The sequence below is a fragment of the Heloderma suspectum genome, chromosome 2 (assembly GCF_057233095.1).
Source record: "Heloderma suspectum isolate Gila_16-S chromosome 2, 16-S_ref, whole genome shotgun sequence".
Taxonomy (NCBI): domain Eukaryota; kingdom Metazoa; phylum Chordata; class Lepidosauria; order Squamata; family Helodermatidae; genus Heloderma; species Heloderma suspectum.
The window spans coordinates 225,578,672-225,597,355 of NC_139459.1; the positions used below are offsets into that span (position 1 = coordinate 225,578,672).

An 18,684-nucleotide genomic window follows, 5' to 3' on the forward strand; every position below is an offset into this window, starting at 1 on the left:
TATGCAATCGGTAGCCGGAAGAAGACATGGAGCCGTCGACAGCTGTGACTGGACAGGAGGGAAATACAAACACCGCCGCATATGGACAGGCGGGGGAGGGGACTACAACTGGATATGGTAGCAAAGGCAGAAAATCAGAGCACATTAAGGGGAAATACCGGGATATTAGGTTATTGAAAGCGGGAGCACGGAAGTGGGAAACTCCGGTTCCAATTCTAGGTAGTGTGAAAGGCGGACGGTGAAACCTCATTGGAAGCGAAAAAAGGCGGTAAGTGTAGATCCAGCCCTCCTCTCCCAGTGCTACCCTCTGGTACCTGCCGGAGAGGAAGGACCGGAACCACCATAATACGGTGTCTCCAATGCCCAATCCCTCCAGGCGGTCCAGGAGGATACCATGCTCAACAGTATCAAAAGCCACTGAGAGGTTGAGGAGAACAAGGAAGGAGCATTCACCCCTATCCAGATATGATATCATCCACCAAGGTGACCAAGGCCGTTTCTGTCCCATGCCCAGGCCTGAAGCCCGACTGAAATGGATCTAGATAATCGGCTTCTTCCAAGTGGGCCTTCAACTGCATCGCCACCACCCGCTCAATCACCTTGCCCAAAAATGGCAGATTCAAAACTGGGCAAAAGTTGTTCAATACTTGGGGACCCAAGGAGGGCTTTTATAAAAGCAGTCTTATCACTGCCTCCTTGAGAGCTGATGGCATCATTCCCTCCTCAAGGGAGGTGTTCACCACAACCCTGATCCCTCACCCAGCCTCTCTCTGCAGCTCATAGTATTTGGGAAATGTTCCTTTGTAAGAGAATTTACTAAGCATTGATGTGTAGGCCATCAGTTCATTGTCCATTTTTGTCTGTTACTATTTTAAGACGTTTTCACACACTTCAGTTCTTTACAGCTCCATGCAGGATTAGCAATCCAACACTGAAAACACCTTGTACTAGATCTAGACATAATGCACACCTTTGTTTCCTCTTCTAGTTGCCTCTTCAGTTCTTCAACCTGTTGGGTAAAGCCTTGCTTGCCTCTTGAGAGTTGGGAAATCAAAGAATCTTTTTCTTCCACTTGGCGGGCAAGTTCACCTGAGAAGTACAAAACAGAATAGAGGCGATTTAATATGACTGGACTAAGATGGTTGAAGAAAGAGTACTCAAGAAGAACAGAAGCAACTGAGGGTTGTTTTTTTTAAAAGGTAGTCATATAACACTAATCATATTTCAGGCCATTCATAATATCCACCCTGCCCACCACTCTTCAAATACAAACTGAGAAGAGGAAAAAAATAAACCATCAGAGTTCCCCTATGAGCTCTCCCCACGCTTTAATACTAGGAACATGTGTATATCCTGCACAAGCTCTGATACCAGGAGAGTTTGTAAATATCAGAGATGGAGATGTGAAACGTTCCCTTTGAACATTATAGAAAAGTCAGATCACCTGATTGCGGGTGCATGGGGGGAGAAATGACGAGACAACACAAATAGAGTTGGGATAAAACTGGGCCACATTTTATTGTCATATTACAATCTGCGAAGGAAGCACCGGCGGGCACATAGAAAACAAGTAATCATGACAGGTATAGAGTGAGGCATTCGTCGTCTGAGGCATGGCGTCTACTGTAGCCACCCTGCAGATCGATCCACCCAATTCTGGGCTGGGAGACCTTCCCCTGTCACTGCCCCTCGAGCCACGGAACCCGAGTGGGTGAGGAGGGTCAGCCTCAGAGGTAAGCCTTATCTCCCAACTCGGGGCCACAAAACCCGGAGCCGAGAGCCTCAGGCCTTACCAGTCACCTGAAACAGTGCCCACGAATGCTCACCTGTCCTCTCCCCCAGTGGAGTGCCCACCCGGAACTGCCAGTACAATTATGTGACCGGATAAATAGCAATCGGATGATACCAATTAGCCTACATTACTCCCTATCCCACCAGCAGTATGAAGTAGGCAAAAAACCCGTAGCCCGGGCAATCTGGCTAAGAGCAAAAATTCCTACTCGGCCCCCAATAGGGCAACCAGTACAACCCACACTGCATGTTGGGTGGGAGGGAGGGAGCCCGAAAAGCAAGAATGAATGAGGAAAGGGGGCAGGGAGGCCTAAGTATCGGCCAGCTCAGCCCCCACCCCACCTGGACGTCGGGAGCGAAGGCCAATGGCCTTAGATCTTGTCCCGCCCTTCCCCCCCCCCGCAACATCCCCCCCCCCACGGCCAGGCAAGCCGGATGCGGCGTGAGGGGACAAGTGACTATATGTTGGACTGAGAGTGCTTGTTTAGGACAGCCAATGCCACTTCCAGCACTTTGAAGTGGCAGCCTAAATATATAAACCAAATCATTTAGCGATGAATGATACGTTTACTCCTCACATTTCAGTTTTACTGTATATAAAATGTACTACAGTTCTCATGTAATGTATCACCAGATAAGTTTCTTACCTGCTTCTGTCTGCAGCCGAGCTCTTTGAGCAGTCAGGTCATTGATAGTGCGCAGGTGTTCTTCCTCCTTTGCTTTAACCTCACTGAGCTGGTCTTCCAAGGAGCGGGTTAATTTCTCAAGAGTTGACTGAAACAGGCAATTGGAAATACATTTAAATATTCTTCAGAATAATTTAATAATGAGCACTTTCTCTTCAAATCAAGGTCAGCTATAAAAAAGCACAGATAATCAATTTATTTTGACTGCAATGAAATATGTTGATAAGGTGATTAGACCTTTTCTCAGCAATGCAGAGTACAGAGGTAAACTAATTCCTCCACTGCTGCAAAATAAAGGACTACCTCTTTTATCAAATGGTATGAATTCTGCAAGCTGGTGCAACCTGTTATGGAAATTACTGACTCTGCAAAGACCTAAATTCCAATAGTTGTGCTGAAATTAGAGATGCTCATGGATTTAATTCCATCTGCATTTTTAAGCACACTTACCTAATTCACACTTGCCAGACTAATATGTGGATTGGAATACAGACCTTTCAGTTTGCAATACAGTTCTGGGCTCAAAAAATGTACCAAAAGGGTATATTTAGGAGAAAATGTGTATTATTTTAGGATAAATGTATACTTTGTGAAAAAATGTGTTTGCATTTAAATAAGACTTCTCCTACTTTAAAAAAAATGCAGATTGATGCGGAGACTAATAAAGGAACACATCTGAAATGGACATGGACAGGAAATAGACTGATCCATCCTTCCCTAGTTGAAATCCAATAACTGATTCCATACAGGAATCTGACCTGAGGAAGGCAAACTTTGAGCACAGAGCCTTCAATATATTAACACACACTTGCAAGTAGCAATGGGGGAATTTGTTTACCTCTGTACTCTGTATTGGTAAGAAAAAGTCTACTCACCTTATCAATGCATACAGCCATATTATTGACTAATCCACAGCAATTAAATATAGTATACTTGCAACATTAGGGAAGGTCTGTTAGCATACCATTTGGTTAACCTCATCTCAAACACTTATGAGAGGATGCAATAATTTTTACAAATTTTGTCTAATGTACTGAAGTGCAATACCTTAGCTTTAGAGATGGATTCCATATTGCTAGCAAGGTCATCAATCTCCATCTTCAGCTCACTCTTCTCTTTCTCCAGCTTCTGTTTGACTCGCTGCAGATTATCAATTTGTTCCCCAAGTTCAGCGGCACTGTCTGCATGCTTCTTGCGGAGGGCAGCTGCAGTTGCTTCATGCTGCAGAGTGGCCTCTTCAAGGTCCCGGCGCATTTTCTGGAATTCTGCCTCACGTTTTTTGTTCATTTCAATCTGAGCTACTGTTGCCCCACCAGCTTCTTCCAGACGCTCACTGATCTCTTCAAGTTCCCTGGAAAGATCACCCCGCTGCTTCTCTGCTTTGGCCCGAGATGCACGCTCAGCTTCAATCTCTTCCTCCAGTTCCTCAATACGGGCCTAGGAGAAGAGAAGCAGCCATTAACATTCAAAACATCCTCCCAGATGAATTAATTCTCCCAGTCACAATGGAGCCAACGTGTGCTTGACTTGCCTGTAACTCCTTGATCTTCTTCTGAAGCTGGGAGCCCAAAGCCTGTTCATCTTCAATTTTGCTTTGGAGCTGGTTGATTTCAAAGTCTTTCCTTTTTATAACAAAACAAAATGCGTTAGCATCCAAGTCAAATGTTGTGTGGCACAAAGACCTCCTGAGGACTTCCACAGCAGGCTTTACTTACTTCTTAAGCTTTTCATCCAGCTGCTGCTTATCATTTTCCAAATCCATTAAGGATTCCTGGGACAGCTTCAGATCCCCTTCAAGCTTCCTCTTGGCTCTTTCAAGGTCCATGCGAATCTTTTTTTCTTGCTCCAGAGACCCTTCAAGCTGAAGAAAAAGAGGTCATAACACTCTGCCACTATAATGCTACCTTTACTTCAGAGCTGCTGTCCTCCATCTTGTTGTGCTTACATCGTCCACTTGCTGCTCCAGCTTGGTCTTCGCTTTGGTCAGAGTATTCACTTTGTCCTCCTCCGCTTGCAGGTCATCCAAGGTCTGCTGATGGGCCTCTTGGAGGGCTTTCTTTTCTTTGGTCAGTTTGGCAATAGTCTCGTCCAAGACGGCCATCTCCTCAGTGAGGTTTTTCACCTTTTAGAAGTGAACAATTAAATTCAACATTTTATCGTGTGCGACGACAATACAACATTCTGACTGTTTGTTGCCATTTGGGGCATGTTCTGGTCAGTACCTTGTTTTCTGTGGCGTGCTTCTCCTTTTCAACCTTGGCCAGTGTTAACTCAAGATCATCAATGTCTTTCTTCAGTTCTGAGCATTCGTCTTCCAGTTTCCTCTTTTTGGCTGTCAGCTCAGCATTCATTTCCTCTTCATCTTCTGCCCGTTCGGTCAGCTCCTTAATTTTAGCTTCCAACTGGATTTTGGTTTTGATCAGCTGGTCACATCTCTCCTCGGCGTCTGCCAAGCCATCAGATTCCTATGGATAGAAAGCATTTTTAAAAAACCTTTCTGCTTTTCTCCCCTATCTTGATTAAAGAAGTAAGTTTTTGGTAATGACATATGTCACATAGCAATGGTAAGATAATTTTCCTCATCCAGGGATTTGAGGACATGCTGGCAGACACCGACTGAAAACTGAAAGTGTCACATTGACCACTTCTTCCAAAACTCTTCATACTGCCAGGGGCAAGGAGTATGCCCTGTAGCAGAAGGTAGCATGCAGGTGCTAGGTAGGCCTTCTGGCTAGTGATGTCCAAGCATCCCTCTCCTCACCCCAAAAGGGGTTGACCCTTTGTGAGCTCCAACTGAACACTCGAAAAGCACCCAGTGGTCCCATAACCCCCTTCTGCATGCCCAAGGCTCTCCAGAAATTTACTTTGAGGCAAGGAGAAGACAGAGGCAGTGGCAGCACTTTCAGGTGCTCCCTCCCAGGCCCTGGCAAAGCACTTTTTCCCACCAGGAACTGGACTTCGAGTACTCCCAGATGAGGCTTTCATGGCAACCATCACCCTGCCTCATTCACAGACATTTACAGGGCTTCAAGATATCGCTGCCTTTTACTTGTGACCCTCCTGTGTTTTCTTACCACTTGTTCCATCTTTTTCCTTTATGTAGAAAATCCATTAAGGAGAAAAAGACAGAATGGCTGCGCAGTGCCTATTGATTGCTAGAGCTAGGAGACATCTGTCTGGAACCACCTTTGGACTTGCAGTCTAACATGCCCAGTGGGAAAATTATGCTCTGTATGATTCCTGCTGAGGGGAAGCAGGGATCTTTCTGAGCCCAACTCCTCCAATGAAAGGCTGATTCATTGTGGAATGGAGGAAAAGGGACAGGCTCAGTTCTTAGTCTCCCATTGTGTTCCATAGTTAAAATATGCAGACTGCAATCTTAAACATAGTGTGGACATTGAAGACAGAAGTTGGGTTTAGTTCCTCTCAGTGTTGTACCTCTTTGGTTTTCCCATGTAAGTGAATGGATGCTATTAAATTCTATAGGAAGAAATAAAACCTGCATATTGGAATGCGCTGCTTCTGACACTGGGAGATATGGCCTTTGCTAACTGGCCATGAAGGGGGGGGGGTTGCAGAAAGGGTGGAGGAAAGAAGATAAGTGGTGAAGCTGAATGTTGAGAAGATGGAGAGAAGAGGGTAAGTGGCTCGAGCTAGGGTTGGAGAGAAGGGACAAATGGAGACAGGTATGGAAGCCCAAGACATCATGGAGGGTCAAGGAACACAAAACTAGAGTAAAAATAATAAATCAGAATTAAAGGCTGGGCAAAAGATTTTTCTTTTTCCCTTTGTCCCCTTCTTACACTTCCCTGTGGGTTCCTACGTGGACTAATTATCTGTAAAAAGTTTTTCAAAGAAGTCTAATTAGCCTCAAATATTTTCCATGAAAAAATGTTCCACAATGTTTGTCTCACATCCAACCTATATCAATCAGGCATTGGATCAATAGGACAAAAATGTTTAATGTCATCAATAATGCTTACAGACTGGACTTGGAGTTGCAAGTCATTCTTCTCTTGCATCAGAGACACCATTTTTTCTTCAAGTTCCTTTCGTTTGGCTTCTGACTTTGCAAGCTCTTCCTTTGTTTTCTCAAACTCTTCTTTCATGTTGGCCATCTCTTTCTCTGACTCAGCACTCTTCAACAAGGGCTTGATCTTGAAGTACAACTTCATCCAAGGCCAGGTCTTCACACTCATGAATGAGCGGACATTGTACTGAATAGTGAAGATGGACTCTCTGTAAGGGAGACAAATTCAATCTTAAGAATGATTCCAGAATAAACTGAAGTGTTCAAAATATGTTTGATCTGGTTTCTTAATCTGGTATCACTGTTTAGTGCATATGGGCTCATTAGGTCAGTCTAATCATGGGTCCTATTATAGATGGCAAAGCACTACCTCCTTTCCATCATTTTCTTGAACTCCACTCTCATTAGGAAGCCACGGCACACGGCTTGGGTACGTGTAATAAGCTGAGCCAGCTTATCATCTCTCATCTCCTCTAGAAGACCCAAAAGGCCAGCTTTGAAGAACACCTGGAAAATGGAAATATTACAAAGTATTGGTCACTGTCTCAAACACAAAAGTTACGTTCATGTGTCAGAGAGTAATTTTACCTTGGTGTGGCCAAATTTATACTGAGTGTGGTCAACATCAATGGATCCAAGAAGCTTCTCAGAAGCCTTCTTGCTATCAATGAACTGTCCCTCTGGGATGGCACTTGCATTTAATACTCTGTATCTGTTGGGAGAAGCTTGCAGTTTTTATTTTGCTAAACCATTATAACAAATGGCACTAAACTCCTAGATGGTTATTAATGTAAGCACAAGGGGGCGGTCTATGGAGTGAATCTCCTCATGTCTAGAGAACTCTTTCTGAATATGACGTACATTCGCTAATAGATTTATTGGTAACAGTGTCTTCCTGCAGCTACTCTTTCTAGGTAAATGATGGGGAATGTGTGGCCCTCTAGATGTTGTTGGACTGCAATTCCCATCAGCCCTAGCTAACATAGACAATGGTGAAGGATGATGGGAGTTGCATCTGGAGGGCCAAATGTTTTCCATCCATGAAGTTGGTCCTCCTGAAGCCTTGTAGTTGTGCTGCTACAAGTTGATGCAATACAAGAAAATTTATAATGGAATACAGGTATGTAGCTGATGATTAAACTACTGTAGCGTCCCTGGTATATCTTTTTTTCATTCCATCCCCACTCACTTAACCATCCCCACAATTTAACCATTTGTTGCATTCCTAATTGATGTTTAGATTTTTACAGAAGTGTAAGATAACTAACGCTGCAATCCTAAATACACTTACTAGGATCTAATTATCATTGGCCGTAGTGGTACTTACTTCTGAGTAAACATGCTTAAGATTGCCTTATGTTATATTGAAGATATAGATACAGGTATAGGTATAGATATATACACTGAGAAACATAACTGTAAAGTAATGTATGGCATACTGACCTCTGTTTGAAGTCACCATAAATGATCCTGCTGGGGAATCCCTTTCTGCAAATTCGGATACCTTCCAGCACACCATTACACCTCAGCTGGTGCAATACGAGCTCATGTTCCATGGCACCTTAGAGAACATTAGAATGTGATTAGCATTACAGGGTAAAACTCAGAGGGCAAGTGCTGCATCACACTTCGCTTTTGATTAGAGTGTATTAGAGTGTCTTACCAGGAGTTTTGGTTTCATTGGGGATGAGACAGCGCACAAAGTGGGGGTGAGTGCTCCTCAGATTGCTCATCAGCTTGTTTAAGTTCTCCTGTGGGACAAGAAGCATTTGTTACATCTGCGTGTTGATGAACCTCAATTCACATGACTCCCACTACCAAAATGATAAGCCAGTTTATATCTTCTTTTTAAATAGTAACTATCAATCCTGGACATTTTTTGTCTTGTAGACAATCTTTTTTGGACATATTGATCCTTGTAACACTACTTCTAGGTTTTCTCCCCTCTTTCCGATACAATCCAGGAAAAGGACTTATTGCTTTAAAAACATTTATCCCATTTTACAAATAACAGAAATAAATTTTGCTTACCCTAAAGAGAGCAGACACAGTCTGGAAAGAAGAACCCTTCTTCTTACCACCTTTTTTGCTACCACCGCCCTCTAAATTATAGAAAATCGATAAAATAAATAGATTCAATTTAAAAATCCTTTGACAAATTACATGAAATCATATAATTAGAATCTAAAGGAACTATCTACTTTGGATCTGTTAAGTTGCTAACTGGGGAGCAGTTACCAGCATCTGCAGGGCGATCAGCAAAGAGCAATGCCAGTGTCCTCATGGATGATTTCTGGTAGAGCTGAATGACAGTCTCATTCAGGGGGTCCTTATTCTTCTCCAGCCAGCCACTGATGTTGTAGTCCACAGTGCCAGCATAGTGCACTAGGGAGAAGTGGGCCTCTGCTTTGCCTTTGCCAGGCTTGGGCTTTTCAAAGTTCTTGCACTTGCCAAGATGCTGATCATACAGCTTGTTCTTGAAAGAAGTGTCTGTTGCTTTGGGGAACATGCACTCCTCTTCTAGGATGGAAAAAATGCCCATGGGCTGAACAACAAAAGCAGACAGATATAATGTTTCTAAATTAGATTAGTCTAATTACTATTTAATTAGTATAACCGAACTTTTAATTCCACAAATCTAATTTTCATAGAATGAGTGCCATAGCTTTACAGCTCTGCATTTGATCAGGCAAAAAGTATATAATCTGAATTTCAATGATGATGATATTGATTTTTAGAATTAAGGATGATCTCAAGTGCATTCCTAAATGCGGGATTGTTTGCAGTCACATGCAAGTTAAACACATATTTTTGAGAAAGACCTTCTCAATGAGTTCAATGCAGGCAGCCAAGTCCATTCCAAAGTCAATGAACTCCCATTCAATTCCTTCTTTCTTGTACTCCTCCTGCTCCAGCACAAACATGTGGTGGTTGAAAAACTGTTGCAGTTTCTCATTGGTGAAGTTGATGCAGAGCTGCTCCAAGCTGTTGAACTAGACAATGGAAAGACATTTTTTAAAGAGATCATAATGTTTCGCAGTGTTCATAATCCTAGTTTCCTAATGGTTACTATTAAAGACTTTCTCTTTGGTCTGTGTAAATATTAAAGGTTTGTGCATATTTAGCAAATGGCTAAGCTTCTTCCTGATAACTATTCCAAGTCCTATCAGGCAAAAGTATGCTTGTGTTTTTCCATTATTGAGCCCAAACATACTCATATATTCTGAACTCACTGCTTTCTGAGCTTTCAATGATTATTGCTTATAATCTGTCCCAGAAATGCCGTGGATTTATGAGTCACACTCTTCATGCCAAACCATTTCTACAATTTCCTATCTGTGCCAGATATTTCCATGTCAGTCATCCCTCCAGTCAACAGCTTGGAAACAATTTCACTCCTTCAGTGCCTTTGCATTCTGAACATTACTGAACTTTAATTGCTTAAGGGAGCAATCCTATGGCCACTAGTCAGTGGCTAGATGGACATAGGATATTTGATTTTCCAGGAACCGACCTCGGACCCCATGCTCTGAGGTCAGTTCCTGGAGAACTGACCTCGCCCCACTTCTGCACTGTCTTGGAGGCAGTCCAGAGAAGCCCCATCCTCCACACTTGCAAGAGGAGTGCAGAGCAGCCAAAATGGGGCATTCCTAGAGGGTGTTCCGGGGCGGGGAGGATGGAAATGCCTGTATGACACATCCAATGTGTCGTACAGCAGCTTCCTCCCCCGCTCTGCCCTCCCGCAGCTAGACAGTCAAAAGCGGCTGTCTAGCCAAAAATGCAAGGCAGGAGAAGCGTGGAGGGAATGATCCCCTCCGTGCTTCTCCTGCCCTGCACTGGATAGGCGGTCACCTCTAAGTTCAGAGGCGGCCGCCTATCTGCATAGGATTCCACCCTAAATGTTTTAGATTCCCCATATCTCCCTTCCCACACTGTTCCATCAGGCCCTGTTTCCTTACATCGAAGATCTCAAAGCCAGCAATGTCCAACACTCCTATGAAGTGCTGTCTAGACTGCTTGGTATCCAGCTGCTGGTTGATGCGAATGACCATCCACAAGAACATCTTCTCAAAGACGGCCTTAGCCAAAGCACCAACATTATTATATACCTATATAAATTGAATGAGAGGATCTACAGTCAGTGTACATGTGGAGCAATAATTACATCCACTACAAGCCCTGTATTGTGTAGATCGTTACCTGCTGGACAGTTTGGCCTTTGGTGACATACTCATTGCCAACCTTGACTCGGGGGTAGCACAGAGCTTTGAGCAAATCTGCTGAATTGAGGTTCATGAGGTAGGCAGCCTTGTCAGCAACTGAGCACACAGATAAGAGGAAAGGTTTATGAGCCCAATATATAATAGTTTCTACATTCGAAGAAAGTATGTACAAACAAACATTATTCGTATAGGAGAGACCTTACAAGAAATAAGAATAGGAAGAAGCAGAGTTGTAGCATGCTTTCCCTCATTTTTTTTTTCAGGATTTGACTGATTTTTCCAGTGATACAAGCAAGAATGGGTATGCCTATCTGAACACAAATTCACTTCCTGATGTGACATGAAAACTACCATTGTGATAACATTCTGCCATCCCTTACTTGCTAACCTCACTTCACAGTAATAATTAGAATGCTGTGAGAATGAATGAATCCTATCTGGTATATAAAATAACAGACATTTACTGAACAGCAGAATATAAACCCAAAGTTATTTAACACTTACAATCTCAGATTGGGAATATTAATTCAGATTTTCCAAAAGTTAAATCATCTTCTTTTTTGCAGTACCGTAGACTGGCCAGATTTCTCATCTCCAAGACTTACGTATCAAGATCTGCTGGGAGTTCTTAATGCTTACTTAACTACACATCTCTCTTATATAGCAAATTCCACAAAACAGCAATTAAATAATGTCAATCTTTTACTGGTGGTTAAGGATAAACTGGTGGCTATCATCTTAAAACTCAAGATGAATGATGTGTTTGTCATCATAATATAAAGAAGGGGGGAAGAGATTAGTTGGCTTTGGAACAATTTATGAACTCTGGAACACTATCCACCATCATTGAAATTTTTATATTATGTCTGCTTTGAAATAATTCCTGCCTTGTCCCAGATAGGGGAGAGTATATATAACTAACAGTACAATCCTATACATGACTCCTTAGAAGTAAGCCCCACTGACACCAATGTGACTTACCCCCAGGTATGTGTATTAGGATTGCAATATTAGGACCTCATTTTTATGCATTCAACTTCAGCTGTTCCAGTGAAAGTTAGGAGCAGCTGAGGATTAAGGGGATTTTTTGTATTTGTTCTTTGATGATAGTTCCACTGCAAATTGTGCAAATACCTTCAGTGCCATCTGGCTCAGCCTGCTCCTCACGCTGCTTCTGCTTGAATTTCATGTTCCCATAGTGCATTACAGCTCCTGTCAGCTTGTAAATGGCTGTCTTTTCATCAGCATTGAATCCCAGAATGTCAATGGCACTCTGACAATTGAATCGAGATGTGTAAGTGAAAATTCTTTATATTACCTCAAGTTAATACAGCGGAAACTCAGTTATTTGTATTACTTACATCTGTAGCCATCAACTCTTCCTGATCATCTATGCTGGGAACAGTGATTTCCCCTTGACTTACAAAGTGGAAGTCATAAGGGTTGGTGGTAATTAGAAGCATCTCTGAATGAAGAAAAAAGTGGATATGGATCTTGCTTCATTCAACATGTAAACAATCTATGGCAACATTTAACCAGAAGTCAAATAAATATGTTACTCAGCAGCTGGCACGGGAACTGTAGAAGATGTGTCTCTTACCAATCAGTTCTGGCTTCTTGTTGGACATAATCTGATAAAAGATATGGTAGCTTCTTTCAGCTTTCAGCTGGAAAGTAACTCTGGACTTCTCCAGGAGATCTGGTAAGAAAGGAGAAGCAGAAGTAACCAAATAAGAAGTGCATGAGGAAGGGAGGGAGGGAGAGAGGGAGGGAGGGATCACTTACATGTTTCAATGTCAGCAGAAGCCAATTTGCCTGTGGCACCAAAATGGATTCTGATGAATTTACCCTTGAAAAAGGAAAAGGCATATCATTACAAATTCTAGGATATGTATGTTACATATGTTTTACTATACTAGAAACTTACTAAGTTACTATGTGACAAGGCACTGCACTTAACAAACATGAAGGCCAAGTTCTGCATTCAGATTCTACACAAGACTTACAAAACGTGAAGAGTTGTCATTCCTCACAGTCTTGGCATTTCCAAAAGCCTCCAGCAAAGGGTTGGCACTGATGATTTGATCTTCAAGGGTGCCCTGCAATGTAAATATCATTGTCATATTATATAAAATAATATAAAAGTTGTACAAAATCGCAACTCCTCATTTTCTGGCAAAACGTGTACCTGTATTTTGGCTTGTTGGACTGGCTCTTCCTTTTTCTTGTCACTTGCAGCTGCAATTGTTGCAAAGTACTGAATGACACGTTTCGTGTTCACAGTCTTTCCGGCACCAGATTCTCCACTATTGACCAAGGGTATAGCAGAGTGTTAATGTGCAGCCTGCCCACTATATAGCTAAAGAGGTACAGCCAGTAAGCACCCATTTTTCAAAGCAAACTAACTAGGAGGTCATATAGATATCCCTCCCTCTATTGCAGGGATGCACAACTTGTGGTCTGCAAGCCACATGCAGCCCCCCAAATATGGCCACTCCGAAGGTCGCCCTGACTCCCTTCTCACTGAATTCCACCCAGCAGTTTCATAATAGAGATTGTTCTTTTCCTGCCATAGCTACCAGCAAGGAAAGAACAATCTGTATGAGGATCGCTGGGAGAGGGGATAGAGAAAAGGGCCTCCCCCACTGATTCTGATACAGATAATTACTTCTTGATACATCTGTATCAAGATCACTGTGATGTGTGTGCACATCCATGCAGAACACGACTCCTGAGCCAGCAGCAGATGTGACCCTTGGTGTTGAAAGGGTCATGCACCCCTGCTCTATGGCTGAATCTACACATAGCAGTCATACTGTTATACCATTATCATATCGTTATCATAACTATTTGTACACATGACACCAATGGGCATCAATAGTTATGATAGCGGTATAACTTCTATGTGTAGATTCAGCCTAGATAAATAAGGTTTGTCCATAGAGATTGAAGTCTTACATAATCAACAATCCAACAACAGACCAGTAAGAATTCTATGATCACTGAGAATTTTACCAGCATTTAAATCTTAAACAATTTTGTCAACAAATTCTTTCCTTTCCCATTCCTTGCTTCTCCCTTCCAACTTGCTTTTTTCCTCCCAGGAAGAGGAAAGGAAAGGGTGTATTGACAAAATAGTTTTACTGTCTGCTGTAATGTTCCACAAAGACAGCATAGATTCCAATAAGGAAACAAACTTACGTGATCAGGATTGACTGGTTCTCACGATCTGGAGAGAGACATAACCAAAGAGTCTTATTACTGAGTTACTAAGGCTATGGTTCTTTGTGAACTTCCTTGAGAGACAGTCCAGTTGAACTAATTGGGACTTAGTTCTGAGTAAATGTGTTTAGGGTCTCACCACATGTAATTGATAAGAAACTTGCAATGGCTTGCATACAAACAGGACATAATAAGTAATCCATACGTAGGGAAAAGCCAGGGGTGTGTGTGTGTGTGTGTGTGTGTGTGTGATGTGATACCACAGAATCTGTCAGCAACAGTACAACATTTGGTAATTCACACAAAAATTCAGTTAACTAAGACCCACTTGTAGTTTTTTTGAGGGTGTGTTTTTAAAGCAAGTCGGTAACCCTTACAGCTACAAAGATTCACTTGGATGTGTGTGGGCAATTCCTGATGAAATTTCAGAAACCAAAGCAGGCTGAAAGTGATTCCCATGAGTGCAACCTCAATGCTCTGTATAGTTCTTTGCTGGTCCCTATAACCAGCAAAACTGGAATAAATTATGCAATACATAAGAAAATATGCACATTTATTCAATTTTCATATTTTTTCATACAGATAGCAAAATCTGATGCAGAATTTGGATTGTCTTGGCACAGAATTCAAATTTTAGTGTGGAATGACATAGCCTCTGATAAAGCCTTAGCGTGTGTGTGTGTGTGTGTGTACACACGCACATTTTTAATTAAAACTCTTTGTACAATCATATTCTTTAGTAACTGAATTAAATAACAAACTGTACATAGGAAATGATTAAACAGAGTGATAATCTAAGCAATCAATAATAATTCAGGCAGATTATATTAATGCACCTAACACTGATATGATTTGCTGCTGCTATAGGAGTTGCAAACTCATGCTATTTCATTGAAACACTAAGGTATTTGCTTAGCATTGCAAATCTGTAATTACTGTGGTGACGCCAAGCAGATTCAATATGTGAGTGTTATGTACTGTTTTTAAAAGCTCATGAATGCAACATAATTGTACAGGTTTAATAATGAACAAACAACAGGTCTGGGAATTCAGGGTAGATTTTCATATCACATATTTTCATTGCAAGAGCAGTTTTCACATTCCCTGGGTATCTGCTTACATGGAGAAATTGAATGTGACCTCCAAGGGCAGTATCCAATGGAGCCCTTGCACACGCGGCCTGCGCCTGCTGGTCCTGGTATTTGTGTGGCTAGCCCTGCCGATGGTGGCAGGCATGAAGCCCCTACCACTGGCAGTCACAATGTGGTACTTCCAGGGGCAACTGCTGCAACTAGTGGAAACCCTCATTTCTTGAAGGGGCAGGTTGCGCCCCTTCCAGAAATCAGCATTTCTGCTCATTGAAGTGCTTGCTTCTGGAAGTGCTACACCGCGACTGCCAGCAGTAAGCGCTGCGCAAGCACTGGGGCCAGCAGGCTTGGGCCACCTGTGCAAAGGCTCAATTGGATACTGTACCAAGATCACAGGAGTTGCTGGATATATCTATGGTCTATCAGTTCATATATTTTTTCATAGGGCTGTTCACACAACATGTTAACCCACACTCAGTGGTTGAGTGTGGGTTGTTGTTGAACCATGGGTTAGTGTGTTGTTTGAACCCAGGACATTTTCCACAGTGGGGCTTCTTAACCATTCAGGGTGGCTTGTTAACAACCCTCAACAACCCAACAACCAACTATGGGCTATCAAGGTGTCTTGTTCAAGAAAAATAAGCCAAACTGCATTGTTAACAAGCCACCCTGTGGAAAAAGTCTTGGGTTCAGACAACATGCTAAGCCACGGTTCAACAAACAACTCACGGTTCAGCAACAACCCACACTCAAGCTCTGAGTGTGGGTTAGCGTGTTGTGCGAACCCAGTCCGTATGTGCATGTACCCAAGGAAGGTTGGTACTGCTTGTGTGTACAAATGTCATGTATGAATAGGACTTCTGCCATAAGGACTCATTAGATGCCATAATTTGTACTCAAAAACTGACCCCGGTATGCAAAATCTACGTGCATGCAAACTGCCTTTCACAAATGGTGAGCATGTGTATAAATGGTGGATTTTGCCTTCAAAATACGTGCAGCTCAGGGCATGTATTTAGTTTTAGTTGCCACTCACTTTTGCTTGCAAAAAATCGCAATGTATGCATGTGGATGCTAATTTATAGGTAACTCCGGCATATATTTTGTTTCAGTAATTTACTTCCAAGGGAAAGAGGAAACATGAAGTTATGAGCCATACTTCATATTCTTTATTGACATTGAAACATGGATGCATATGTAAACAATATTTGTCATGTTTTCTTTTTTTCTCCAGTGTATCATGCTCATTTTTGGTGACAGGTGGATGTAAATTTAAATTTATGAGCAGAATTAGGCTGCAGGTGAATTACATGTTTAGGGAATTTCTTATTTGTTTTGAGCCTGCTCCCTAAGGCTGTTTGCTCTGCTGACTGGGGTTCCGTATTTCCTAGAAAAGATATTGAGGCTTCTCCTGAGAAAATGTTCACTCTTTCAAAGATATCGATATACTCACCAGTTAACATGAACTGATAGGCATTGTCAGAGATGGAGAAGATGTGGGGAGGGGCCTCTTGACGCTTCTTGCCTCTGTAAGCAGTTACTACTTCTGGGTTGTACACTGGCAGCCACTTGTAGGGATTGACAGTGACACAGAAGAGACCTGAGTAGGTCTGTAAGAAGAAGGAGAACAGAGGTAGCTTAATCCATTCTTCCTGTTGTTAATCTATTGTTAATCCACTCTTGCTACAATAACATCCCCAATAGTAAAATAATAATAAAAAAAACAGTCCCAAGCTAAGGAACTTTCTGTTGGGCAGGATGTTCAGAGACAGGGCTGAGGATGTATATGTGAGACATCTGAGGAAAAATGGGCAATAAAAATGTAAATGAATAGAGTACTTGAGTAGACTCTTGCCATGTTCCTGTCTTTCGTCCATGATGCTAGGAAGGTGGGACAGAATTTAGCCTATATATATATATATATACAGAGAGAGAGAGAGAGAGAGAGAGAACGCCTCATATGGTCTAGGTCCAAGGTACCTTAGAGAGTGCCTTATGCCCTGCGTCCCAGTCTGCCACCTATGGTCCTCTGAGGGTTACCTGCTGCCTCTGCCTAATGTGAGATTGGCAGCCATGCGCAAGAAGACCTTTTCCTTTGCCGCCCCTCAGTTGTGGAATGACCTGCCAGTTGAAATGCGCCTGCTGACCTCCTTGAAGGGCTTTAAGCAGGAATTAAACACTCTGTTATTCTGGCAGGCCTTCCCTTTTTAGGACTCTTGTTCCTTTTGCTGACTCTTGTATACTGTTTTTAAGCTGTGTTGTTTTTATTGTTGGATTTTATGTTAAACTGTTTTTAGTCCAAAGCTGTTTTTAGTTACATGTTGCTTGTGTCTATTGTCTGTGTGCTTTTATGCAAATGGCTTTTAAACTTTGTATATTGTATTTTAATGTTTTAACTTTTGTAAACCACGCAGAGAACTTGGGCTATGGGGCAGTATAGAAATGAAATGTAGTAATTTTATATATATCCTGCCTTTCTGCCAAAAAATGGCACTCCATTGCATTACAAACTAGTTAATTGATACAAACTTGAAACTTATCCTTGTGGCTGGTGTAAGAGAGGAAAAGAATATTGGGGAGGTTTTAGAGCAGGGGTGCAGAACCTCCTTCTGCCGGAGGGTCGAATTCCATTTCAGAGAAGATGTCAGGAGGTGTATTCCAGTGGTGGGCAGAGCCAAAAGCAAATGGGGTGGGCCAAAATCCAAAACCCCCAGCATATTTTAGCTTAAAGCTAACCCCAGAGGGCCAGATTGGGATTCCAGGAGGGCTGGATTTGGTCCTCAGGCCAGAGATTCTGCACCCCTGTTTTAGAGCCTCGTTCCACCATAAAAGGGCAGAGAGAGATGATGCTCCAGAATATACTTACATAGATCATCCAGGCTGCATAACGCTCTTTGAGGTTATACAGGACAGCAGGTTCATGGAGATGGGTCATCATGGCCATGTCCTCAATTTTGTCATATTTGGGAGGGTTCATGGAAAAGATTTGATCTTCTTTAACAGTCACACTCTAGAAAAGAACAGCGTAGATTATATCGTCTTAGAAAGGAGAGAGGGGAAATACATTATAGAAATGTATTTCTTGTCTTTTACTCACTTCTCCCTTTTCAGTCTTGACTGTGACTTTCCCTCCTTCCCTGCTCTGAACAGAGCCTTTGGCATAAGAGATTTTAGGATCCACGACAAAGACTGAGTTCTTAGCATCAAAGGGCTTATTCTGGGCCTCAATTCTCTCCTTTTCTGGCTTTCGGAGAAAAGGAGCAGCTGGCCCAAAAACTGCCATCTCAGTGTCCGAAGACATGACTGCGATTTATAGTGTACAGCTCAGCAAAGAAAAAAACTGAAATAAAAAAGATATGAATCATGTCATGAAAATGTGGAAATACTTCCTATATTTGGCTTTCTCTCTGGCATCCCATCATATATTTCTTTCACAGCATGCAATTTCCATCTCCTCTTCCTCCTGATTTGAACCAAGGTCCTGTTTTCCATGTGGAAAGCCGTACAGTTTGTACCTTTATATTCTGAATTCTATGCTCTGGATCACCCTTCCACAACCTAGTACCCTCCAGATGTTTCGGACTTCAACTTCCATCAGCCCCAGCCAGCATGGGCAATGGTCAGGAATGCTGGGAGTGCTCGTC

The 18,684-nt window shown here is 42.3% G+C and overlaps 1 protein-coding gene across 1 annotated transcript in view; it reads right to left on the bottom strand.

Annotated features, from left to right (window-relative positions):
- LOC146354158 (myosin-1B) overlaps positions 1-18,341 on the bottom strand; it is a 31,567-nt gene extending 13,226 nt beyond the window's left edge. Inside the window, exons 1-27 of the mRNA XM_084829788.1 lie at positions 18,138-18,341; positions 17,907-18,050; positions 16,494-16,650; positions 13,932-13,959; positions 12,919-13,036; positions 12,737-12,829; positions 12,516-12,579; positions 12,331-12,429; positions 12,092-12,195; positions 11,865-12,003; positions 10,708-10,826; positions 10,467-10,616; positions 9,330-9,500; positions 8,746-9,052; positions 8,539-8,609; positions 8,171-8,258; positions 7,951-8,068; positions 7,096-7,219; positions 6,878-7,014; positions 6,461-6,716; positions 4,700-4,942; positions 4,423-4,599; positions 4,193-4,338; positions 4,009-4,099; positions 3,525-3,914; positions 2,439-2,565; positions 971-1,089 (exon numbers count right to left, since the gene is read on the bottom strand). Coding sequence (XP_084685914.1) covers positions 971-1,089; positions 2,439-2,565; positions 3,525-3,914; positions 4,009-4,099; positions 4,193-4,338; positions 4,423-4,599; positions 4,700-4,942; positions 6,461-6,716; positions 6,878-7,014; positions 7,096-7,219; positions 7,951-8,068; positions 8,171-8,258; positions 8,539-8,609; positions 8,746-9,052; positions 9,330-9,500; positions 10,467-10,616; positions 10,708-10,826; positions 11,865-12,003; positions 12,092-12,195; positions 12,331-12,429; positions 12,516-12,579; positions 12,737-12,829; positions 12,919-13,036; positions 13,932-13,959; positions 16,494-16,650; positions 17,907-18,050; positions 18,138-18,341 — 3,984 coding nt within the window. The remainder of the gene's footprint in view (positions 1-970; positions 1,090-2,438; positions 2,566-3,524; positions 3,915-4,008; positions 4,100-4,192; positions 4,339-4,422; positions 4,600-4,699; positions 4,943-6,460; positions 6,717-6,877; positions 7,015-7,095; positions 7,220-7,950; positions 8,069-8,170; positions 8,259-8,538; positions 8,610-8,745; positions 9,053-9,329; positions 9,501-10,466; positions 10,617-10,707; positions 10,827-11,864; positions 12,004-12,091; positions 12,196-12,330; positions 12,430-12,515; positions 12,580-12,736; positions 12,830-12,918; positions 13,037-13,931; positions 13,960-16,493; positions 16,651-17,906; positions 18,051-18,137) is intronic.
- Between the last annotated feature and the right edge of the window lie 343 nt (positions 18,342-18,684).